General features: G+C 38.8%; 1 protein-coding gene across 2 annotated transcripts in view; it reads left to right on the top strand.

The window, feature by feature from the left end:
* Positions 1-26,612, top strand: part of LOC134347542 (OX-2 membrane glycoprotein-like) — a 46,798-nt gene extending 20,186 nt beyond the window's left edge. For both annotated transcript variants that reach the window (XM_063049897.1, XM_063049895.1), the window contains exons 4-5: positions 9,526-9,646; positions 25,724-26,612. In XM_063049897.1, coding sequence (XP_062905967.1) covers positions 9,526-9,602 — 77 coding nt within the window. In that variant the 3' untranslated portion in view covers positions 9,603-9,646; positions 25,724-26,612. The remainder of the gene's footprint in view (positions 1-9,525; positions 9,647-25,723) is intronic.
* Positions 26,613-27,043: the final 431 nt, after the last annotated feature.

Genomic DNA, 27,043 nt, shown 5'->3' with positions numbered 1-27,043 from the left:
GTTTGCTTAGTCTGCACTTGGAATATTATGTGCGGTTCTGGTCAGCGTGCTACAGGAAAGATACGATTAAAACAGAGGCTGCAGAAAAGATTCACAATTATGTTGCCTGGAGTGGAGAACTTGAGTTAGCAGAAGGAATTGGATACACTGGGTCTGTTTCCCCTAGACTGTAGCAAGCTGGGAGGAGACATGATTAGAGGTATGTAGAATTATGAGAGGCATAAATAGCATAGATAGCAATGTCTGTTTCCTGTGGTGGAAATGACTAAAATCAGAAGCGTAGATTTAAGGTGACCAAGAGAAGGTTTAAAAGGGATCTGAGGAGCACATTTTTCACACCCAGAATAGTTGGTAAATGGAATAAGCTGTCAGAGGAGGTGATGAAATATATATATATGAGGCATCTTGACAGGTACTTAAATGAGCCAGGGAGAGAGAGATATGGAATTCATGCAGGCAAATGGAATGACTATAAATAGACATGATGGTGAGAATACATGTGGTAGACTGAAGGGCCTGTTTCTATTCTGTACAACTCTGACAATGACTCTGGTAGACAGGTTGTCTAAAGGCAGATGATGGTTAATAATGACCCACAAAGTATTCACTGTGGTTTATTAATAATGAAGATTATGGGATTAAAATGCCACATATACAATTTAAAAATGCAGATATGTGTATATGGAACCATAAAATTACAAAAATGGTATTTACAATTTGAAAATTTACCAAAACTGCAGCAAATACATCTCACATTTGAATCCTCCATATCTCAGATAAAAATCCTGTACTACCAGTTTGAGAGTGAGAAGTTAAAATCAGATGTATCAGTATTACAGTGGAGTAAAGAGGATTACAGAGGCATGAGAGAGGAGCTTGCCAAAGCAGATTGGAAAGTGCCACTAGCAGAGATGACAGCAGAACAGCAATGGGTGGAGTTTCTGGAAGCAATTCAGAAGTCACAGAATCAATACATCTCAAAGAAGAAGAAGTATTCTAAAGGGAGGATGAGGCAACTGTGGCTGTCAAGGGAAGTGGATGACAGTATAAGAGCAAAAGAGAGGGTGTATAATACAGCAAAGCTTAGTGGGAAGTTAGAGAATTGGGAAGGTTTTAAACACCAACTGAAGGCAACTATAAGGAGAGAAAAGTTAATATATTAAGGTAAGCTGCCCAAAAAATATAAAAAAGGATACCAAAAGATTTTTTTCACATATGTAAAGAGTAAAAGAGAGGCAAGAATGAATATCAGACTGCTGGAAAAAGATTCCTGAGATGTAGTCATGGGGGAGAAAAAATTGCAGATGAACTTAAAAAGTATTTTGTTCACTGTGGAAAACACCAGCAGTACGCCAACAATTTGAGAGCATCAGAGGGCAGATGTCAGTATGGTTGCTCTTACTGAGGAGAAGCTGAAACGTTTGAAATTAGGTAAGACAGCCTGACCAGACAGACTACACCCCAGGGTTCTGAAAATGGTACCTGAAGAGATTGTGGTGGCATTTTTAATGACCTTTCAAGAATGGTTAGATTCTAGAATGTTTCCAGAGGACTAGAAAATCACAAGTGTCTCTCTACTCTTTAAGAAGGGAGGAGGGCATAAAAAAGGAAATTATAGACCAGTTAACACCACATTAGTGGTTGTAAATATGTTGGAATCCATTATTAAGGAGTTACCTGGAGTACTTGGAGGAATATGGTAAAATAAGTGAATGTCAGCATGGTTTCCTTAAGGGAAAATCTTCCCTGACAAACCTGCTGGGATTCTTTGAGGAAATAACAGCCAGGATAGGCGAAGGAGAGTCAGTGGATGTTGTTTACTTGGATTTTCAGGAGGCCTTTGACAAGGCTGCTAAACAAGATAGGAGCCCATGGCATTGTAGGAAAGGTAGAAGACTGATTGAAGGCAGAGTCAGAATAAAGGGTGCCTATATGTGCTGACTGCCTGGGACTAGCAGTGTTCCACAGGGGTCTGTGTTGGGATAGCTTTTCACTTGATATGTCAATGATTTGGAGATTGAAATTGATGTTTTGCTGGCTAAGTTTGCAGACGATACAAAAATAGGTGGAGGGATAGGTACTGCTGAGGAAGCAGTGAGTCAGCAGAAGGACTTGGATGGATTAGGAGAATTGGCAAGGAAGTGGAGGATTGATACAGTGTAGGAAAGAATATAGTCGTGCACTTTGGTAGAAGGAATAGAAGTGTGGACTATTTTCCAAATGGGGAGCAAATTCAGAATTCAGAGGTTCAAAGGGACTTGGGAGAACTCATGCAGTGTTCCCTAAAGATTAACTTGCAAGTTGAGTCGGTGGTAAGGAAGGCAAATGCATTGTCAGTATTCATTTCCGGAGGACTGCAATATAAACGCAAGGATGTAATGCTAAGGCTTTATAAGGCATTGGTCAGACTGCACTTGGAGCATTGTGTGCAGTTTTGGGCCCCTTATCTAAGAAAAGATGTGCTGGCATTGGAGAGGGTCCAGAAAATATTCACAAAAATGATCCCAGGAATGAAAGAATTAATATATGAGCAGAGTTTGATGACTCTAGGCCAGTATTCACTGGAGTTCAGAAGAATGAGGGGCTTCCTCATTGAAACCTATTGAATATTTTAAGTCTTTGAACGAGTGGATGTTCCGTTGTGCGGGAGTCTAGGCCCAGAGGGCACAGCCTCAAAATAGAGGGATGTCCCTTTACAACAACTATGAGGAGGAAATGCTTTTGCCAGAAGGTGGTGAATCTGTGGAATTCATTGCTACAGACGGCTGTGGAGGCCAAGTCGTTTGATATATTTAAAGTGGAGATTGATAGGTTCTTGAGTAGTAAGGTCGTCAAAGTTTACAGGTAGAAGGCAGGAGGACAAGATTGGGAAGGATAATAAATCAGCAATGATGGAATGGTGGAGCAGACCCAATGGACCGAATAGCCTAATTCTGTTCCTATCTTTCATGGCTTTATGGTCTTAATCAATCTATAGAGATTCCAATTGGAGAGAGTGTGGTACTGGATCTCTTATTAGAGAATGAGTCAGGGCAGGTGACTGAAATATGTATCGGCAAACACTTTGGATCTGGTGATCATAATTACATTAGTTTGAAGATAATCACATAGAAGGATAGGACTAGCCCTTGGTTTGAGATTTTAAATGGAGAAAAGCCAATTTTGATGCCATCAGAAAGGACCTGGCAAGTGTGGATTGGGTTAGGTTGTTTTCTGGCAAAGGGATCTTTGGTAAATGGGGGACCTTCAAAAGTGAAATACTGAGAGCGCAGAGTTTGTATGTTCCTTGTAAGAATGAAAGGCAAGTCTAACGGGTTTAGGGAACCTTGGTTTCAAAGAATATTGAGGCCCTGGTTAAGAAGAAGAAGAGTTTTTGCACAGCAAGTATAGGCAGCAAGGAACAAATGAGATGCTTGAAGAGTATAATGAATGCAAGAGAACACTTAAAAGGAAAATCAGGAGGGCTAAAAGAAGGCATTAGCTTGCTCTGGCAAACAATGTGAAGGAGAATCCCAAGGGCTTCTACAGATTATATTAAGATCAAAAGGATAGCAATGGACCAAATTAGTCCACATGAAATCAGTGTGGTAATTTATACAAAAGAGATGGTGGGTGTGTTAGATTTTAAATAGAGTTTTTGATTATTTATTTTCTTGGGAGATGGATGCAGAGACTATAGAACTGAGGCAAAACATTACTGAATTCATAGACTGTATCTGAATTACAGAGAAGGACGTACTTGCTGTCTTGAGGGAAAATTATGGTAGGTAATTCCCAGGGCCTGATAAGGTGTCCTCTTGGTCTATATGGGAGGCCAGTGCAGAAATTGCAGAGGCCCAGCCAGAGATAGTTAAAGCATCCTTAGCCACAGGTGAGGGGCTGGAGGGCTGGAGGATAGCTAATGTTGTTTCATTGTTCAAGAAAGGCTCTTGGAATAAGCCTGGAAATTATAGGCTAATGAGCCTGACCTGAATAGTGGGTGAATTATAGGAAGGTATTGTAAGGGAATGGATATATGTGTAAGTATTTGGATAGCCAGGGCCTTTGACAAAGTCTGGCACAGAAGGCTGGTCCAGAAGTATCAGTTGCTTGGCATTAGACCATAAGACCATTAGACATGAGAGTAGAATTATGCCATTCAGCCCATCGAGTCTACTCCGGCATTTCAGCATGGCTGATCCCAGATCCCATTCAACCCCATAAACCTGCCCTCTCACCATATCCCTTGATGCCCTGACCAGTCAGGAATCTATTAACTTCTGCTTTAAATATACCCATGAGTTGACCTCAACCTACAGACTCACCACTCTGGCTGAAAAAATCCCTCCTTTCAGGATGAAGTAGTAAATTGGATTCAAGATTGACTTTGCAGAAGACGCCAGGGTAGATGGTAGCCTTTCTGTTACTGGTCGTGTGCCAGAGATTAATGCTGGGTCCATTGTTCTTTGTCAACTAAGTGATCTGGATGATAAAGTGGCAAACTGGATCAGCAAATTTGTGGATAACATTAAGAATGTGAGCATAGCAGACAGCAAAGAAGGTTATCAAAGCCTGCAGTGGGATGTATAAAAGCTGGAAAAAAATGGGCTAAAAATGGCAGATGAAATTAATGCATTAAGTAGTGTCACATGTAAATAGGGTCGTAAAGAGAGCTTCTGGCATGTTGGCTTTAATAAATGAAAGTACTGAATACAGGAGTTGGTATGTTATGTTGAAGTTGCATGAGATGTTGGTGAGGCCAAATTTGGAGTACTGTGTGAAGTTTAGGTCACCTACCTACAGGAAAGATATCAATAAGATTGAAAGAGTACGAAAAAACATATTACGAGGATGCTACTGCGACTTACTGATTTGAGTTACCTGTAGAGGTTGAATAGTTTGGTACTGTACTTTATTCCCGGGACTGTAGGACAATGAAGGAAGATTTGAAAGAATATACAAAATTATGAGATTTATAGATATGGTAACTGCAAGCAGGCTTTTTTTCCACTGAAGATAAGCAAGCCTGGAAGTAGGTTATATGTTAAGGGTGAAAGGTGAAATATTTAAGGAGCCATGAGGGAAAAATTCTTCACTCAGAGGGTGTAGAGAGAGAGTGTGTGTGTGTGAAATTTCCAGCTGAAGTAGTGGATTTCAACATTTAAAAGTAGTTTGGATAAGCATATGAATGGGAGGGGTATGGAGGTCTATGGTTCAGGTGCAGGTCATTGGAACTAGGCAGAATGACAGTTTGGCACAGGGTTGATGGGCCAAATGGTCTGTTTCTGTGCTTTAGTGCTCTGTGACTCTATGACTAAGCTATGGAAATCCCTAATTGGATTAGTACAGAGGTAGTGTGAGCAATTCTGGGTGCCACACCTTGAAAATATTGAAAGGTATTGACCTTTGGTAGAATGCACTATAACTTTACCAAAATCATACATGAACAAGAAATTCACCAGAAATTACACAATTATGTTGTATCTATCGTTTGTGAAACTTAGAAAGTTAAGCTATGATTTGATCAATCCAAGTTAATAATGGGGAAAATGGAGTGCAGCTTTTTGACTAAATGGGAAGTCTTGGACATGTGGCATGGTCTAAACAATTAGGGGTCCTGTCAGAAGTGAAGTTAGGAAATGCGTACATAGGCAGAGTTGAAGAAGCTTGCGATATCATTTTATAAAAATCGCGTGTTCTTTGGTATTTTGTTATTTTTAAACCTGAGTTTGGTAGATTTTTGGTAACCAAGTTTATCTGAAGTTATCGGTCAATGGATAAGCATGGCTATCCCTTTAATTGCCAGAAAAGCTTGGGAGGCTACTGATCTTCCCATGTTCCCATAGTTCCATGCTCTGGTTGAAGTCTCCTGAATAAAGGGACCTTCACCTGGAAGTGTAGGCAGTGGAAGAAGTTCTTGGTATCATTTTGAGCTTGAAATGATTGCAATATAGAAATGTGTGGTTGAAGCTGAGACCTTTGTTGAGGATGGACTATTCAAGGTCTCAAAGGAGAAGCTGAAGATCTGAAGAAGGGATGAAAGACAGAATCAACTGAAGAAATGGAAAAGTCATTTTTTGTCTTATTCTAGTGTAAGCTCCTTAGACTAAAACTGAAACTCTGATTTTGTCTTTGCTACCTGACCTGCTGAGGATCTGCATCAACATTTAACCTCATTTTAGATTCAGAGCATCTGCAGTATCTTGTTTCTGCTGCTTGGAACCCCAAAATCATATGGGAATCATAGAGCTTGTTTCCCTGAGCAATCTGAAAAGTGTAACATGTTCTTCGACTGAATTATTGGTTTTAAAAGTATTCCATGAAGAGCAGATGTGTCAAGCAGCAATTTTCTTAGAGGTTGTAGGTGGAAGTGTCATTTTGTTATTTAACAGTAGACACAAAAATTAATCTCAACTAACTACATGGTCGTTATTATGTTTTGTCTCCAAGAAGCTTCCTTGACTATCAAAATGTCACTGTTGCTGCCTGAGGCTTTGGAAGCTGTATCCAATAAAGGCAACACTTTGTATCACTTTCATCAGTACCAGGGCCGATGGGACTTTTCAGCTGTGCATGACAGCTTATCTGGGAGAAGGGAAACTCTGATCTCAAACCTCTGCTGCCTTCCAGCTATAACCACTATTGGGGAAGCCTTCGGGAATAAGCTCCAAGAAAAATTCTGGAGCTGGAATCTCTAATGCAACCCTGTGCTGTGTTCAATGTCGACTGGCAACTCCTGCAATGCTGTTCCTGTTATCAAGCCGTATTAGTCTCTGCCATTCCTGTAAGTTCATCAGCTGCATGGAGAGAGGGGGCCTGCAGCATGAACAACAGCTTGTTCTCCATATCGTGCTATCCTGGCTTGCATATCAACTATGTTGATAGCTAGGATGCAACATCCATAGTCATTTCCAACCAGCGGAGGCCCTCACATCAGTAAAGGAAATCGAAATTCATCTTGAAGAATAACCCAGCTGCCCTGGGCATTTGCAAACTTTAGGCATCAGCCTCTATAATCTTTGAAAGATCTTGCAGAAAAGTTATATTTCAGGCATCTCAATTATGACAAATGCACAGGGTCCAGTAAATTAAGAGTAGTAGATCATTCAGCCTTTCTGTGCCTTCTCCACCATTCCATACAAACACAGCTAATCATTATCTTAATATCAGATTCCTGCTCTCTCCCAATACCTTTAATGCCTTTAGCATTAAGAATTTTCTTTCACTACTTCTAAAATATATTTATGACCTTTCCTGTATAGCCCTTCATGCTGGTGAATTCCACAGGTTCATCATCTTCTGAGTGAAGAAATTTTTCCTCATCTCAGTTTCAAGTGCCTCAGCCCTTATCCTGAGACTGGAACTCCTTACAGCCCACATCCAAGGAACACATTCTTGCTTGCCATCTATCTTGCCTTGTCAGCATTTCAATTAGGTTTCTTCTTATTCTTCTGTACTACCATGGATACAAACATAGTTAACCTAATATCTCTTCATTACAGCAGTCCCTACGTTAACCTTCACTGCACTCCCTCTATGGCAAGTGTATTGTTTCTTAGTTAAGGAGACCCAAAACTGTAGACAAGGTCCTAAATGCAGTTTCACCAAGGTCTTGTAGAATTGTATCAGGGCATCCTTGTTCCTGTACTCTATCCTCTTGCTTTCAAGGCTAAAATACTTTGCATTCTTAAATACTTGCTGCATTTAGCTGATACCTTCTGTAATTGGTGTACATGGATACCCAAGTTTCTTTCTACCTCGACACTTCCCAATCTAAAACCATTTAACATGTCTTTCTGTTTTCTTGCTGAATGGAAAACATTTATCCATATTATACCACACCTAGTAAGATACTGTCCACTCACTCCATCAACTTCAGCTGCCTTGAAGCCTCTTTGCATCCTCCCATCAATGTGGTTCAGTGTCACCAGCATACGTTGAAATATTATGTTTGGTTCCTCACCCAATATGTGAATATACATGGCACCTGGCACTCAGAAGTCCCACTTATTATGAGGAAGGGTCCTTGATTTGAAACGTTAACTGGCGTTTCTTTCTACAGATTTTGTTTGACTGGCTGCGTACTTCCAGCATTTCTATTTTTGTTTCAGATTACAGCATTCACCATTTTATTTGCTGTCCATCTATTTATTCCTGTTCTATTTTCTGTTTACTAATTTGTGCCAATACATTGTTCCCAGTACTTATTAAAGGCTTTCTAAGGACCAGGTGAATCACACCCACTGATTTTCCCCTTATCAATCTTAACAGCTACATCCTCAAAACCTCCAGCGGGTTTGTCAAACATAACTTCCCTTCCAAAAATCTGTGTTGACTGTGTGTAATCCCATTGATATTTTCGAAGTATAATGATATCCATTTCTTTTTAATAGTATCTATCATTTTCTTCATGACTAATGTTAGGCTAAGTTGTCTGCAGGTTCATGTTTTCCCTCTTTTTTTTCCAATATTCATGTTCTTCTTTGGTCACACCTCAGAATCAAGGACAACTGGCTTCTGCTTCACCTTTATGGATTCCAGGGTGACAAATGAGGCCAGTGTGGGAACCAGCAACTCTGACAGTTGGAGCAGGAGGTAGCTTATTCGATGGCCAAGCAGCCATTGGAATCAGAAGGCCACACAGTATTTGAGGGGGAGAAAAAGAAACATATTTAGTGTTTCAGGTCACAGACCTTAAAGTCAGAACTGCAAGGGAGAGAAAATATATATATTAAATTATGGGATGGGGTAGGGGAGGGCTTATTGGATAGGACAACTAATTTTACAACTTGTGTCACTGACAATAAATCTGATTCTGATTCTGACAAAGATTATATCTCTGAAAGGATGATGCCAAAGTTGCCCTATTGATCAACTGGAAACAACATAATCAAGTTGATGAGTTAATGGAAACTTTAGGGAGAGAAATAACATGGTCCTTTTCTCATAAAAATCATGAAATGACGGCAGTAAAGAGAGCGAATCACAGACAACGGAATGTAAATGTCAAAAACTGAAGGGCTGCAGAATATACTCAACAGATCAGATTGTACTGAGAGAGAAAAACTGATTCAATATCACAGATGGATAGATGACCTGACCCATTAATTTCAACTGCCTCTAGTTTTGAAACTCAACTCTTGAATTTCCAAATCCCTCTACATCTTTCTCCCCTCTTCACTTACCTCTGATTCCATATCTCCTGCCAGTTCTATTCTGTGCTGTTCACATTATCCCTTCTGAACTTGTCCTCTTTTTTCCCTAATGGTGCTAGTTAAACATCCTTCCCTCCATTAGACTAATTCATTCCAATTTCAACAGAGAGCTGCAAATTTCAACATAAAACTGGCTGCAATTCCTTTGAAATTCCTTTGAGACGTTTCAAAATGCCAGGAAAATAAGTCAGAGGAAACAAATATGCTCTGTATGTTTCAGAAAAAGAATGACATTTCACAATCTTCCAGACTTAAATTTGTTCTGCAATTGAAAATGAAAAGGTTAATCTGCTATTTTCAATTATTTAATACTTCTTTTTTTGCTTTTCAGCACATGCATCACAATTTAGAACAGAACGTTATTTTTGGATTATTTTAGGACCACTGGCAATTTCTATAGTTTTTTAATGTTGTGTTTCCACTGGAATAAGAACACAAGAAGCTAATAAAAGGTAAGGAAATTCCTTTTTGTTTTCACAGAATCACAAATTTGATGCCGACTGCTAAAGGGAGACATTTTTAGCACGTTTTTGACAGGTTCTTTTCCCATCATATTTCAGTTGAAAAGTGCTTGTGTAACAACTCATTGGAAGTCAAATTATTGATGTGGCAAGGTCCAAGAGAGACCTTGGGGTACATTTGGACCAACAGTGATATTCTTAGCTAGTGAAAATTCAGATAGTGAAACAATACAAGGAAGTGAAGAAGAGTGAAATCAAGTCAAACTCAAGTCTTCTGTTGGTTGGGGTCAACCATGGATGTTGTGTCCTAGCTGAATACACAAGCCCGGGCAGTACGATATGGAGAGTAAACTGTTGCCCATGAATCCAAAGGAACAGCAGAGATCAATACAGTTTGGCTCCAGTGGTGTTGACAGGAGTTGCCAGTCAACATTGAACTCAACGTAGGGCTGTCTTGGGGATTCCAGCTGTGAATTTTTCCTCAGGGTTTATTCCTGACGCTTTCCTCATGAGTGGTTATAGGCACAAGACAGTGGAGGTTTGAGATCAGAGTTTTCCTTCTACTAGATAAGCTGCCAATCCTAGCTGATGAGAGCCATCTGCCCGGAGTAACTGGTTTTAAGGCACCTTTGCCTCTTCTCCTGTCAGTAGAAATAGTTCTGCTGGCCTTTGAAGCTAAACCACATGTGAAGGCCAGGAGATAGATTTGGTTGTCAGAGGCTATTTGAGAAGCATACCATTGGGTTATTTTAATAGTTAGTGGGAGCTCATCGCCACTACATCTTTCCCTGGCTGTAGCAAACGTAAGGAACCTCAAGTCGAATTAGGTGAGGCAAAATAAGACAGGCTCAAAGAGAGTCTGCTTTGCCACTCCATCATGACTGATTTATTTTCACTCTCAATTCCATTCTCCTGTCTTCTTCCTTTACTAATCAAGAACCTATCAACCTCTGTTTTAAATATACCCAATGACTTTGCTTCCACAGCCATCTGTGGCAATAAGTACCACAGATTCAGAACCCTTTGGCTAAAGGAATTCCTTCTTATCTCTATACAAATGGACAACTTTCTATTCTAAGGCCGTGTCCTCTGAATCTAAGGTCTCCCACTACTGGAACATCATCTCGACATCCACTCTAAGTACTTCTTTCAATATTTGGGTTTCAATGAGATCCCTTTCATTTTTCTCAGTTCTTTTGAGTTATTTTGAGTACAGGGCTTCAAATGTTTCTTCTATGTTAACCCTTTTCACACCAGAGATCATTCTTCTGAACTTTCTCTGGACTCTCTCCAGTACCAGCACATACTTTCTTAGATAGGGGGCCCAAAGCTGCTCACAATACTTCAGATGTGGTCTGGCCAACGCCTTATAGAGTCTCAGCATTATATCCTTGATTTTATATACCAGTCCTCTCAAAATTGTATTGCATTTGCCTTTCTTACTACCAATTAAATCTGCAAGATAAAATTTAGGTAATCTTGCATGAGGACTCGCAAGACCCTTCACACCTCTGATTTCTGATTTCACTCCTCAGTTCAAAATAGTCTCTGCCTTTACTACTTCTACCAAAGCACATGACATACATATTCCAACAATATATTCTATCAGGCACTTCTTTGCCCAATCTCCTAATCTGTTCAAAACCTATTGCATACTCCTGCATCCAAAACACAGCCTACACCCCTATCTCTGTATCATCTGCAAACTTGGCCACAAAACCAACAATTCCATCATCTAGATCATTAACATATAATGTGAGGAGTAGCAAACCAAACACTGAACCCTACAGGACACCACTAGTAACTGGCAGCCAACCAGAAAATGCCCTCCCTTAATTCTCACTCTTTGCCTTCTGCAAGGTAGCCAATATTCTATCCATGCTAGTGTCTTTCCTGTAATACCATGGGTTCTTAACTTGTTCAGCAGCATTGTAACATTGTGCTTTTACGTCACATTTCTATCTCCCATTGTAATTTGTACATCATGGCTGCTGTTCGGAAGCCTGTATATAACTCCAGTCAGGGTAATTTTACCCTTGCAGTTTCGCAACTCTTCCCACAAGGATTCTACATCCTCTGGTCTTATGCCACTTCTTTCTAATGATTTGATTTTTTTTTAACCAACAAATGTTGATGTGTACTGCTTCTTTGAATGCTATTGTTGACATTTTAGGTCAAATCTTGTATCACTGTCTGACACAGTGTTTCAGTTGAAATGTAGACTGACTAGTTGTAAGTGTTAAATGAAGGTGGAAACTGGGACTGTAGTGTGTTGAAAGTTCAGGTTACCGTTCAAGTTGTCATATCAACTATATACATGTATACCGCCAAACAAGACAATGTTCCTCTAGATCAAGGTGCACAACACAATACATATAACTCACACACAACACATAAAGTAGTATTACCACAAATAAATTAACAAATCATAAGGTGCATTTACAACACAAGTTAAAAGATAAACAGTATAACACTAGTGGTGCTTCATACAGTACGCGCTGAGACCTGGGTGGTGGCAGGGAGTTTAGTAGCCCCACGCCTTGGGGGAAATTGTTGTTTCTCATCCTAACAATGCTTGTCCTAATGCTATGATACCTCCCGCCTGATGGTAGGGGGTCAAAGAGATTGTTAGATGGATGGGAGGGATCAGTAAGAAGGAGTGTACACAGCACTCCTGGTAAATATCTCGGATGGGTGGAAAAGAGATCCCAATGATCCTCTCAACAGTCCTTGTAATCCCTTGTAGATTCTTGCAGTGAGATGCCTTGCAGTTACCATAACAGATGATGATGCAGCTGGTCAGCCCACTCTCAATGGTGCTACTGTAAAAATTGATTAGGGGGGGTGGTCTCGCTCACCTCAGTCTCCTCAGGAAGTGAAGGTACTACTGTGCTTTCTTTTCTGAAGAGGTGGTTGAGGCACCAGGTAAGATCATCAGTTATGTGCACTCCAAGAAACTTGATGCTCTTAACTCTCTCCACAGAGAAGTGGTCAGCCTGCACCTTCCGAAAATCCACAAACATCTCTTTTGTGTGATATGCATTACCCTGTGAGCTAGATGCTGAACCATCTGGATTTCTGACCAGTCAGAGAGTTAATTATTGGAGTTTTATTGCATGGTGGCTAATATCTGGCTGCAGATCAGACACGAGGGACTGGCACTAGTAATGCCATTACCCTGAAATAATGTGTACTTTCACTGAGATCTGATATAAGATAAAACATATCATCAGTCTTCACATGGAAATCTGACTCTTCCAACTTTGTCTATTGTTATGGTCTTTTTCTGTCACTTTTCCGTCTCGTAGAGACTGCCATGATTGATTGGGGAAAATGTTTCAGAAGTCACCCAAAGTTTTCATAATTTTTAACCAATACATTCTTCTGGGTGGTTTTCTTGATGCTTTAACAACTTGGATTAGGGGAAGTGAGTATAAGTGAAAATTAAATTACTTTGAATTAATTTGCATATTCCAAAGGAATTAATAATGATAACCTAACATGCAAAACCAACAGACTTGTGAATAAACACGCTTGGAAGTCATTGAAAAAGCAGCTTTTTTTGGTGCTGTGAAAAATTGCAGAAGGAGTAGAAACAAATTTGGATCTAACAAATTAACTGCAATTGCATTTCTTGTAGAATTCTGTTTAACTTCTATTAGTTATCCTAACTTAAAAGGACAATCCTGGTGGCCAAGCATGATACCTCTATTATATTAGAGCCATGAAATGAAAAAGGAAATACTTCATACTTTTATTGTTGCCAAACAATTGGTACTAGAATGTACAATCATCACAGCGATATTTGATTCTGCGCTTCCCACTCCCTTGATTACAAATATTAAATATTAAGAATATTAAAAATAGTTAAAATTAGTAAATATTAAAAATTTAAATTATATATCATAAATAGAAAATAGAAAAATTAGAAGTAAGGTAGTGCAAAAAAAAAAAACGAGAGGCAGGTCCAGATATTTGGAGGGTATGGCCCAGATTCGGGTCAGGATCCGTTCGGCAGAATATCACAGTTGGAAAGAAGCTGTTCCCAAATCTGGCCATACGAGTCTTCAAGCTCCTGAGCCTTATCCCGGAGGGAACAGGGACAAAAAGTGTGTTGGCTGGGTGGGTGGTGTCCTTGATTATCCTGGCAGCACTGCTCCAACAGCGTGCGGTGTAAATTGAGTCCACGGACAGAAGGTTGGTTTGTGTGATGTGCTGCGCTGTGTTCACGATCTTCTGTAGCTTCTTTTGGTCTTGGGCAGGACAACTTCCATCCCAGGTTGTGATGCACCCTAGAAGAATGCATTCTACGGTGCATCTATAAAAATTAGTGAGGGGTTTTAGGGAACAGGCCAAATTTCTTTAGTTTTCTCAGGAAGTAAAGGCGCTGGTGGGCCTTCTTGGCAGTGAACTCTGCTTAGATGGACCAAGTCAAGTCATATATATGGATAGTTGGAAATGAATACTCTATTCAGCAGATACCGATTTTTTTTTGTTAACTGGTCTAAAACTCACACAAACAACAGAAGGGAACATCTAGAGAGAAAATCTAACTGGTATACAGTTTGAGAAAAGTGGGTGCACACCTCTTTAGAAAGCCCCAGAACAGATGTCCCAACAAATTGAATGCACAATTGCCTGCCTGTCTGAAGCTAGTTTGGGTTGATAGATATATTGATGGGAATTCTGTAAAATTACTCGAGAAACTCTGAAAGGGGAATATCTAGGGGCTGGAGCCTATTTTGATTGTTAAAGTTATTTGGAGTTTAACATGAGATCATGCACTTCAGTAGGAAGAATCGAAAAGCAGATTATTATCTAACCCAGAGAGAGACTACATATGTTGTGGTCCTATTGATTCTATGGAGATAGTTTTAAGTATTTTTCAGCACCAGATTTTTTTTTTTTGTTTGTTTCTGGAGCCACATTCTCTTCTGAATTGCATCTGCTGTTATCAGACTGTAATGAGATTTGGATGAAAATTTGAAAAACTGTAAATTTTGGAAATATAAAATAAAACAGCAAATGCTGGAAGTACTCAGGAGAACAGGTCACGCCTGATGTAAGAGTTTCAGGTTAGGAACCTTCATCAGAGCTGAGGAAAAGTTAAAATAAACTTATTAAGCAGCAGGGAGAAAGAGGGAAAGAGTTGATAAGGAATAAAACCATAGTGTCCATGGCGATAAACTATAAAGTTAGGTGATCTAGAAAATGAGTAAATATAAGCAGTTGAAAGTGAGAACAGAGATGAATGATTGTGAAAGTTTCAAAATGCAGAGCAGATCAGGCTGGGCATGTCCTCCACAAATAGAAGATAAAAAATAAATAAAAGATTAAAAAAATAACCAGATTGAGCCACTATCACAGATGGATGAGTGACATGGATATAAATATCAAGTTACCTGAAGCTGTAGAATTAATATTGAGTCCAGAAGGCTGCAGTATATCTAGGTGGAAGATGAGAAGATATCTCTCAAGCTTGGTGTTGGGCTTCATTGCAACAGTAGGTTTCTCTGACTGTATCAGTTCTCTACTTCCATTGCCTTGCAGATATACCTACTGATGGAGAAGGCTTTGGAAGTAAACCCTGTAGAAAAATCCGGAGCTGGAATCCCTGAGGCAGCCCTACGTTGAGTTCAACACTGACTGTTAAGTGTTAACTCCTGCGACTCTGGACTATATTGGTCTCTGCTGTCCCTTTGGATGCATCAGCTGCATGGCGGGGGGTGTGGGGAGGCGGGGGAGCTTGCTACAGGAGCAACAGCTTGCTCTCCATATTGTACTGCCCTGGCTTGCGTATCATGCAGACAGCTGGGGTGCAACATCCATGGTTGACCCGAACCAACAGAGGACCTCAAATTCATTCTCAATGTATTAGAATGTCTTTGTTCTCTTCATTTTACAACTCCTGCATTCTTTGATCTATGCTGTCACTCTCTAATTGCACCTATTCCCTCATCAACCACTTATTCTCCTTTTGCAGCTTATCCCTATGGTCAACCCAGTTTTCCCCTATTTTAGGTATCCCACTCCCCCACACTCCCTACAACTGTACCAGCTCCTTTTGTTTTCCTTCCCAATTCTGATGTAGGGTCATCGACCAGAAATGTTAACTCTGTTTCTCTTTCACTTGATCGGACCTGCTCAGTATTTCCAATGTTTTCTGCTTTTATTTTGAATGATGGTTATTAATACTAACCACATGCAATGTGCAGTTCCCAGAAATTGGGCATTTCCTCAAATTACTGTGATATATCTGTAACTTTTAACAATATTTTTTTTCTGGGGAAGTGTTTGGCTCTTTGGAAAAGTAAATATACCTAAATATTTTGGTGGGTATTTCTTGCAGTGTTTGTTGTAGATATATTTTTAAATAGATCTAATTAAACTTGTCATAATATGTTCAAAACATTGTGTACAATTGAAACATGCAACAGCTGGCTCCCATGATGGTTCATTAATTTCACCTAGAGAATAGCCGAGCTAATGTAGATCAGGAAGAGTAACCAACCAACCATCCTGCAGTTGGTGTACCATTCAGTGTCCAAGCAGCTAGCAAAAATGCAACTGAACTTATCCAGGCGCAACATGCAACAACAGGAAGCTGGCAGAAACACTCAGTACATAAACAGCAGCCTGCTACCAAAGCCACGCACTCAGTAAAATCTGCAAACAGACTGAAGTTTGGCACCAGAAACACTCCTTAGCCCATTGGAGGTGAGGGAAGAAAGAGTCCAAGGGAGACTACTGGACATTTATTTACAGAAGCTGTTGAAAAGTAACCTGCAAAATAGGTAACTGATATGTCTGCTCAGATAATAGAAGTACTATTCTGAAGATGACTTTTAAAGGCTTTATGAAATACTCTGATTCCTTTTTCGGTAGCTGGAAGACAACAAAAATAAAATGGCTTTGCATAGAGTAAATGGTTAAGGCTGCTGAACCATGAAAGTTTGCTCAGGGTTTTCATGCACTAAATGAAGCCATAATGATAATGCAGTGAATAATTTTGGTCTCGTGGTGAAGTACAGAGACCTGAAGCATGCAGAATAAATAAATCATTTCCCTCCTCCTCATTTATCTTGCAGCCTCTCCAGTCACTGCTCAACTACCAGTTGCTGGTCCCTCCCTTCCACTCCACCAAAGTGTTTCTGTTCTTTGCATCAACTCTGCTCCTCAGACTTTCTCTGCCTTTTCCACCAAGGAAACAACAGATAATAAAGTTTTGCATTCCTATAGCATAACTCTTGAGTTCAGATTGCAATGTACTTTAGGAGTGTAGCCATTGCTCTAATGTAAAATATGTATCAGCTAGTTAGTGCAGAACAAACTGACACAAACAGCAGGGGGCCTCTATGGAAAGTCTTATCTTAGAGTAAGGGGGTTTCGACTTTTATGTTACTGCGGAGGCTAATTAAAATGGTGTCTTTGTTATGTTAATGTGGGGAATACGGCTTTGTTATATGAATATCAGGGGCAGAGGAACTGAGGGAGTTGAATGTAGTCCTTGTTCGAACAAGGTAGGAGGAAGTTTAGGGAAGGTAGCCGTGGAAGCCTGTAGGTTTGTAATTGTTTATAGTTAACTTATCCCATGAGATGGGAACAGAGGGATCTATCAAGGGAGCAGAAGAGTTAGATAACAGAACACAGAGCAGTATAGTATGGGACAGGCCATTTGCTCCAGAACTTTGTGCTGATCTTGATGGCAATCTATACTCAATATTCTCCTCCTCCTGTTTATCATCATGGCCATATGTTTATCTAAAAGCCTCTTAAACTTTACCAAACTGCCTGCTTCCACTACTCTGGTAAGCCATTTCAGGTATATACCACTCTCTGCATTTTAAAAAATTGCCCCTTACATTGTGTTTAAACTCCTCTCAAATCTTAAAAGCATTATAATGAGAGAGTAACAATGAGAAATTGAAATAAAAATTTACGATGAGGACAAGAAGAACATAAATCTACCGCAGCAGTAAAGTATTGTTTACTAACTTCAGTTGAAATTTTGAAAAGCTAGTCTGTGTGACGGCTTTATCAACTTAGACAAAAGAACCCCAGATGTTTATGAGGAGCAGTTTACAAGTCTGTCTGTATTGGGAGAATCTTTGTCTTGTCCAAGTTTGATGTCTGGGTCTGCTTTTGTTCTTGTCTTTTTGGCATAGTGGCCATCAGTGCCTTGCTTGGCTACTTCTGCATTGGGTTTGGAGTCATATATTGTATCTTAGGTTTCCTACAGTAAAAGGCATGAGTCAAACAAATGGAGCTTCATTCTATTCTGGCCATATTGTGACCCTCCTTTCTAATAATTAACTTGTTTAAAAAGTCCAGGATATTAACTGAGTTTTAAGTTTCACTTTTGCCAGTGTGGGATTTGAACTGCAGCATCTCAAGTATTAGTACAGGCCCAATGAATGACAGGTCCAGTAACTGAACAGCTGCACTGTCACCACCTGCAGTCTCACTGCAACCTCTGAGGCTTCAGAGAAGTATATTTTAATATTTGCAGAAGGTCTAAACACTGAAAATAACTGAATGTAAATTCAATGGTATTTTTGGAAGGCAAAAGCACTTATTTCAGTGTGAAAATACAGTAAAAGTGAAAAACAATTATTTTGGGCTGTGTCATAAAGTGAGCTGTGTGTGCAGTAATTTAGGTACAGCACTTACTTTTAATCACAGTTTATTAGTATGGCATTGGTTTTCTTCTGCTTGATGATTCCAGGCTCCATTGGCTAATTGGCTGTCTATTGGTCCTATACCAGCAGGGTCCACATCAATTGAAGAATGAATTTGGCAATACATGAATGTTACACACAGTGGGTGGGGAGGAAGGGTTAAAGTAAGAAAATGTTTCACATGGGGAAGAAACACTGGTACAGGTGATGAATTAGTACTATATGATTATATTGTTTCAATGTTTCTTTAAAAGTACTTAGAATAAATCTGGTATCGTAAGGTACTATCAGTAATGATGATAGTAATGAATAGCATGTAATAAAAGTCACCGTTCACTGATACATTTCAGGAAAAGAAATACATTGCCCTCACCCATTCTACTTTAGATTTTAGACCCTCCAATGTGGTTGATACTCAGTTGCCCACTGAAATGGCCTCGAAAACTATTTGTATTAGAGTGCATTTGTGATGGATAATACATGCTAGCCTTACTAGCAATGCCCAGATGCTGTGAACAAACAAACAAAAAAAACAGACTCAGATAAAAATCTCAGTGATTGTACGGCTTGTTCTATATTATATGCAGTGGTCTAGAATTCATGCTGCTGCAGCTGGACACAGTGTTTAACTGTGATCTTAGTTCTAAAGCACATGCACACAACACTTAGCTTGTTGCCATGCAATAGGCTGCACAGTTATTTTCATGCTATACTACACTTCAGCTCTCATTTCTTCATTATTTGATGTCAGATCGAAAGACACCTGTAGGAAGTCTTATTTGCTTGTTGATTTCTGATAGCTGGAAAGGAAGTTGTGCAAAACAGAGAATGTGACCCACTCTTTGTAGGTGGAGACCCTTGTATGCTTGCAGGTGAGGTGTTGAGGAAAAGACATATGCTCCGCAATGGGTGGCAAGATGGTCCCCAGAGCTGAAATCAAGTAACAGGAAATGAATGAAATCACACCCGTAAGTGTACATCCCAGACTTGGCAACAGTGAAAAATAAATTCCACCATCTCACTCATTCTTTTAATTATATGTAACAACTGTAGCCTTCCATCAGAAACAGCAATTGCACATGTAGAACTCATAGAATATCTTAATTACTTCTACACACTGCACACACAACCAGACTACACACTCAGAACTGTCTCAGTCGTACAGCCATGTCTCTTTAAAAACTTATTTCTTTTTAACTCTTGCAGTTCACAACTCACATGACAGGCATACTATTGAAGTATGTTGTCACATGTCATTATGGTAGAAATTGGCTATCTAACCCCCAATTTTTTTCTGATATCCATGTTTCAGTGCAATAGCGTGAAGCTAAAGGCACACTGAACAGTGAAGAAAAGAGTGCTGGATGTTCTCCTTAGAAAGGTGCTTTGGACCTTAGACCCACCCCCCCAAAAAAAAACTAATGTAGTTATTACTTCTCTTTTATCACATAGGCCAAGTCACAGATCACAACTAATCCAAAGAAAGAGAATGTCACAGTACAGGATTCCCATGTCTGGCCATTTACCTATCGCTTCCATGCTGCCCCCACACCCCACTAACACCATCAGCACTTTTGCCTCAGTAATTTCTCAAAGATAAGTAGGCAAATAATAATGTCATGCATAATGTAATGTTTTGAGTTATGGTTTGGCTTTCTGCCGGTACCTATTCCATAATTTTATGTGTGATTTGTGTTAGTATCTTTATGTAGAGTTAAACGGTGTGGAATAAAGACTATTTGGCTCAACTGACTCATACTGACCAAGATGCCAATGTAGGTTAATCCTAATTGTCTGCATTGGGCCTGTATCCCTCTAGACTTTTTCTATCCATGTACCTGTCTTTCAGATGTTGTCATTGCAACTGTTTCTACCAAATCCTCTGGCAGCTCATTTCCTATCCACCACCATCTGGGATCACCTTTGCATCCAACCCCTCTCATCTGAAACCTATGCCTTCTAGTTTTCCCTCTCCTACAAGGGGAAAATGACTGACATTCCACTTTATTATGCCCTTCATAATTTTATAGACCTCTTTAAGGTCACTCCTCAGCTTCCTACACTCCAGGGAAAACACCCCAACCTATCCAATATTTACTGATTACTCAAGCCCTATAGTTCCACCAACATTCCTGTGAATCATTTTCTTGCAGCCTCCTTCTGATAGCATCACTACCAGAACAGCAGACAATATTCCAAGTGTAGTGAAACGAAAGACTTGTACCACTGTAACATGACACCATAAATGCTAAACTTAGTGCCTCAGCTGATGAAAGTAAGCTTACCATGTGGCTTCTTCAGCCCTCTCTCTACTTGCTTTGTGATTTCATGGCATTATATATGAGTACAACAAGGTCTTGCTATTTAATAGTGCTTGCCAGGGCCCTGTGTTTCTCTGTTTTATGTCTTGGCCTGGTTTAACTTCTCAAAACACTTAACTTTTTTATTGATGCAATTTAGTTAGATATTTTAAAAATTTCTTTGGAATTCCCACTGACTTTCACTATATTCAATGAGGAAGTTGCTTAGTTTCCTGTTATTTATATATTCTAAACATGTATTGTACTAAAATGTTGGGGTGAGCCTAAATTCTGGCAAAGAGGTGTTAAGGTGGTACAAAATCTATTTCCTTTTTGAAAATATGGTTGCCGATGAAAAAAAAACTATTCTTACATCAGATGTGGTTTTGGTTATCAAAGACTTGCATGCTAAAGATAAGCTCTTGGTTTCCTAATCTCTGAAGCTGATTGAAGGCTGGATTTTGGAGTTGTATTCTATGGTCTTGTTTCTTCTACCAAATCAATTTATAACTGAAAGGGTCATGGATGGATCATCCATCATTATTCCCCTGTTATCAGTGACTATGTCTCAGAAGTTAGGAAGCTAACCACTACATTCCATACAAAAAAACCCCTCACCATTACTAGTAATAGGGAATGAGTCCCACAGAAGACTCCTTTCTCCAATGAAAGCCGTAAGAGTTTTCATTGATCATCTTTGGCCTTCCATTCCTTTGTTGGTGCAAAAGACCCTGGCCTGATTCTAGTGAATGTTCATTGGATAAGTATTCAGAGGACAAGACTATTGATCCAAAGAGATGGGAAACTTAAATTCCAGTGAAAAAGAAAGATAATTGTAATTTTAAAATGGAGTGTCTGGATTGTTATATAAAAATGCTTAGGCAGATGCACCTATGTTCTTCCTTTGTCCTCAGTTCAGTTCACATGTGGAATATAATAAAAGAAATTAAAGAAGCTTGTATTCAAATGATAATATCCATAATGGAGGGCATGTAAGCTAAATAATGCCATCAAGAAGAATACCTGAGATTATTATCCAGTATGATATGCAGGTGACCATAGACTGACCAAAGTGGTTGAGTTTTAAAGCCATTAGAAATAGCAAGCCATTTAGCTTGGAGAGATAATTTTAATCATCTTTGAAAATAAATCTTGGTCTGCTAGTAATGTCTAGAACAACTGAACAACTTAAAGAATCTAAAGCACATTGAAGAAAGAACCTGCATTAATTTTCCATCACTATCTCTTAATGGTTTAAGTATTTGGAAGGAAGATATCAAGTTTAAGAATGGCCTTGATTTGGGACAGAAATGTTAGCAATATCATTGACGTTCATTGCTACTGCTCTATGAATTTAAACCAACTGTGGTTTTCATGCATACATGATAATGTTGAATTGAAAAATTTCTATTGGAGATTTGCTTTGCCTTTGCACATTGTGCTGTATGCAGTAAGGATGAAATTAATCGAACAAATGCAAACGTAAGCTTTTAGCAAACAAATCTCACTGTAACATACACTGAATAACTTATACTTGGTTAAACAAGGTCTAGGTGAGTTTTTAATAGTGAACTAAGCTGTAATGTCTTTTTAGCAACCTCTAAGGCAATAAAACATTAATTTTATGTTTGTGTAGTGTAATTTCCTTTCTGAATATTAAAAATTTAAGGGATTTTAAATCAAGCAATGGAGATCAGAAATTCACTTACATGGAGCAACGTTTTTGTTCCTTACACAGGAAAATACCTTCTAAAACACATGAATAAGCAGATAGCAGATTGCATACAACACACCTTGTGTTTTTTACTGCAAAATTAGTTTTTACAAGTGAGGCCTATAATCAGTGTGGATCACTCCCACTAAAACATTTTCATTGGAAAATTAAGGCCTCCTTCGGTGTTGGTCAGAAGGGACTAACTTTATTTTATCCTTTACATTGAACTCCAAAATAGACAGATCGCTTATGGATTTTCATTACGGTCCGATTTCAACCATCAACCCTCTCCTCCTCCCACTCCTCATCCCCCATCCTCCTACCCCTCTCCCCCCGCCCTTCTCTCCTCTTCTCTCTCTCTAATGGATCTATTTCTTTTAGAGCAATGGCTCCCCTCATAACTGCATCTGAACTGATAACTTACCTATCCACATTCATTCTCTCTCTCTCTCTCTCCCCCCCCCCATGTGAATACTGCAGTTAAAGCCATTCCGTGTGCATGCTTTCAATTATTTGATATGTAGCTGCACAGACAAAACAGTGTGTAAAGTCATGAGGGGCATAGATAAATGATAGAGTCAAAGGTCAGAAGGAAAGGATTTAATAGGAACTTGCCAGGCAACATTTTTATAGCCAAATGGGTATGTACAGTGTATGGAATTAGCTGCCAGAGGAAGTGGTTGAGGCATATACAATACAATTTCAAAAAGACATTTGGAGAGGTACATTGATAGGAAGAGTTTTGAAGTATATGGGCCAACTGCAGGCATATGCGACGAACTTGGATGAGCATCTGGGCTGATATGGACCAGTTGGTCTGAAGGGCCTGTTTCCATTCTTTTTGACTCATCCCCATTAGCAACTCCATCCAGCACCTGGACACACTGTGTTCCAGCTCACTGCCTTAGATTTGGAATGATACGTTCATTGTTGAAAAGGCCTTCCTTTGCTTTTGGGTTTGTGTATTTCTCTATAGAAGGGCCTCACACAAAATTGGTGGGGGAGCCTCAAACACCTTTATTACAAAGTATTACTGGCATGCAGGTATTGCTAGCACATACGCTAAAAAGTTATTTTTTAATGATACTTCAGCTTCCACTTTAATCATTTACATATGTTTGTATCTATATTGGGCATTTTGTGCATATATATGAAACATTTTTACTTTGGTTTGATGCATGAAAGAATTTTTAATATGTCAGCCAGCTTGATGATGCCCCAACTACTGGGTACCAGAGAAACAAATGAACAGACATTTTCACAGCAGCAGGTGCAGAGAAAAGGGAAGTTTTTGCACAGAAATCGTAGATCAGTGAGGTTGAGCTTTTTAGCAGGTAGGAGGAAATAGCATTGACTTGCGGCTGATAGCAAATTATTAGCCACAAAATATTGTGCTCAGCTACAGGCACCAAGGTATTCTGGGCATGTTAAGTCAGCAAAACAATTCTCACATAAACTGATCATGACTGATCATAAACTATGGAAGACATCAAAGACTTCTCATTTTTCTTTTTGCATTAATGTTGTGACACACACTTCCAAGGGACTGTGTTGCTCTAATTCTAAGAAAAATAATTTGTTCCTCCCATGTCATCTATAAAACACATCTGACTTTTATCTCACATTAAGCATGTTAAGACTGGTCATGGAAATAAACTATTTTGAACAATAAAAGCCTATATCTGTTGTTTCAAAAGCATGTGTAACTACCCCAACCCCACCTGATGTCAATGAGAGCTCATTTGTTTTGCTGACTCTGAGGAAAATGTTATTGTCATGACGCCATGTTACTGAGCTATCTCCTTCCTGTTCTCAAACTCACCATTATTTGAGTAACAACCACTACAGTGCAAGCTTGTAGGTGGAGTTGGGGCAGAATCGGGCCACACAGTCATGAGAGAACAGGCAGTAGAATAGAGTGCTGAGGACGCAACCTTGTACAACATCAGCGCTGACAATAATTGTGGTAAGGGTGTTATTGACTATCCTACCGATTGTGCTCTGCTGGTCAGGAAATTGAGCATCTAGTGGCAAGGGGAGATATTGACACCTAGGTCTTAGAGTTTGGTGACAGGTTTGTTTGCAATTATAGTATTAAAGGTGGAGCTGTAGTTAATAAGCAATAGTCTAATGTAGGTGCCTTTACTTTCTAGATGTAAACAATTTGCATGGAAATATTGATAGGTAGAGAATACAAAATATAGCAGATAAAATATATGAGGGAAGATAACTTGTTCACTTTTGAAGGAAGAGTGATAAAATTGATTTTTATTTAAATAGAGAAAGACTGCAGAAAGTTGCAATACTGAGGGATTCTCATTAAAGAAACACAAAAGGCTAGTATATCCAGGTGCACAAGATAGTTAATGATGCTGACTACTATTTTAGGATGATTGGAGTATAACAGAAATGAAGTGTTATATAATTTTAATGAAGAACTAGTTATATTATTGAGTGTTTTGCTTCCCTTATTCATGACAAGATATATTATAACTGGAGGCAGTTTAGAAAAGGTTCGCTGAGATTCCCTCTAAATTTTTTTTAACTTCTGTGTGGGCCAACCATTGCTCTGAGCAGGAAATTTTTACATGGACTGAAAGCTGCACGGCACTTTAAATTGTTAAATGTTAAGAAAATTATAGCTGTACAGCAACAAGAACTATGTGTGCGGGAGCATTTCAGTTGCTGCGTGGCCCTGCACCCCTGCAGCTTAGAGGGAACAGTGACTGGGATGATCCTATGTGTATGGGGGTAATGATCCTTTGAGGAAAGGTTGAAAAGGCTGGGACTATACTCAATGGAATTTAAAATAATGATGGATGATCTAACTGAATCACCTCAGGTCCTTAGAGGGCTGAACAGGATAAAAAGTTATAAAATGGTTTTCCTTTGTAAGAGAATCTAGGAAAGAGAATGTAGTCTCATTTAAGACCAAGAAGAGGAAGAACTTCTGCCCTCAAAGTGTTGTGAGCCTTTGAAATTGGTACTCCAGAAAACAGTGGTGGTTGAATCCTGGAATGTATTCAAAGCTGAGTTAGCTCAGTAAATGAATCAAGGAATCTGGGTATAGTGTGGGAAAATGGACTTGTAGAATGTCAAATCAGCCATGATTGTACTAAAGGGCAGAGCAGGCTCAGTAGATCAAAAAGTGCACTTCCATTGCTGTTCTTGTGGTCTCAAAGGCCCACTCCTAAAAGAGCTAGTGAAATCAATAAACAATGTTTTCAATACCTTGCATGTCATAAGTGATGGCTAATTCTCACACAAACATAGACATGCCCTTCCAAATGCTATGGTACTTAGTAAAATTATAGTATCATTTTATTGCATTTTAGTGTCTTAATTTTATTCATTTCAAATATGGATTTTTTTTTAGAGTTGCATCTTATTTGAAGATTAAGAAATCTTGTTCAACAATGGCAGCTCAAATGACAGAGCAGGAAAAATCAGTCATCTGATTACAAGCACTTTGACACCAAAACAAAATTTACACAAAGATAAATATTAAAATATGCTGCTTCTCTATGTATTTGTTATTCCCTTATAAGATTGCCAGAGAATTTGAATAAAATATTGCACAGTGGGTAATTGCAATTAAACATTTACTGTATATCATTCAAATGTAATTCCTTTTAAAATAATCTCAATATTGTGACCAATTGTTTTTAAATAGCTAAAATCTGTCTTAACAAGACTTGGGAAAAAAGATTTTTTATTTGTTTACATCTGAAATGTAAATTTGATGTATTAATATATTGTCAAGATCATTTCTTTATTCAGAAGCTATATTTGTTTATTTTCACAAATATCTTGCTGGTTTAATTTCTAGTAACTATATCTTATTACTAAAATATCAAATGTTGCATTCTGTAAGTAACTTTCTTATCAGTTTTATTTAGGAAGTTGTAATTGTCTTTTTGAGTTGTCAGTCATCTGCATGTAACATTCAGTTTTTTTCTGTGTATGTTTTACTGTTAGTAGGTATAATATGAAGAAAAGAAAAAAATTATTACTTAGCTTTGAACATTTAACATAAAGCACATCGTTTTATTCCCAGCTGACTGTTCAATTCTGTACGTTGGAAAATTGATGTAACTAACTTCATCAAAACTTCCCATGAGGAACGTTATAACCAAAAGGTAACATCATACAACTGTGTGCTCGATAGACCAATGTTTGAGCATACTTAATAAGGCGATTAAGTTTAACCACATAATTGTTGTGACTAAAGTTACATGTAAACCAGAATATGTAGAAGCATTAGGAGTCCTCCATTCAAATGCATTAATAAACATGTTTTTAAACATAATTTGATGGCACTGTTATTGTTTTGGAGAAGAACATACTAATTGTTCCCTACCTGCTTGTGTGATTATAATATGGTGCTGAATGGACAGTTGAGTCATGCTGTGTGTCTGTTTTGCAGTAACAACATTGTCACCTTCTGCCCAATTAGTGTCTTAATCTAAATATCTGCCTAGCAAATAAACCACTAACCTTTTGGATAGATATTGTCTCTCACTGCATTGATACAGTGATCAATTGTGAATTTCCATCTTAGTGATTCATTTGATCACTTAAGCCTGTGAATCTAGTTTAAACAGACAGGGAGATGCTTGTATCAGGCAGGCATCTTGAATTCAATTTTTATGTCAGTGCTAATATGACATCTGGGCAGAGACTGAATGGATTAACA

Source organism: Mobula hypostoma, chromosome 6, assembly GCF_963921235.1.
Source record: "Mobula hypostoma chromosome 6, sMobHyp1.1, whole genome shotgun sequence".
NCBI lineage: Eukaryota > Metazoa > Chordata > Chondrichthyes > Myliobatiformes > Myliobatidae > Mobula > Mobula hypostoma.
This window is presented reverse-complemented; position numbering and strand designations above follow the sequence as displayed.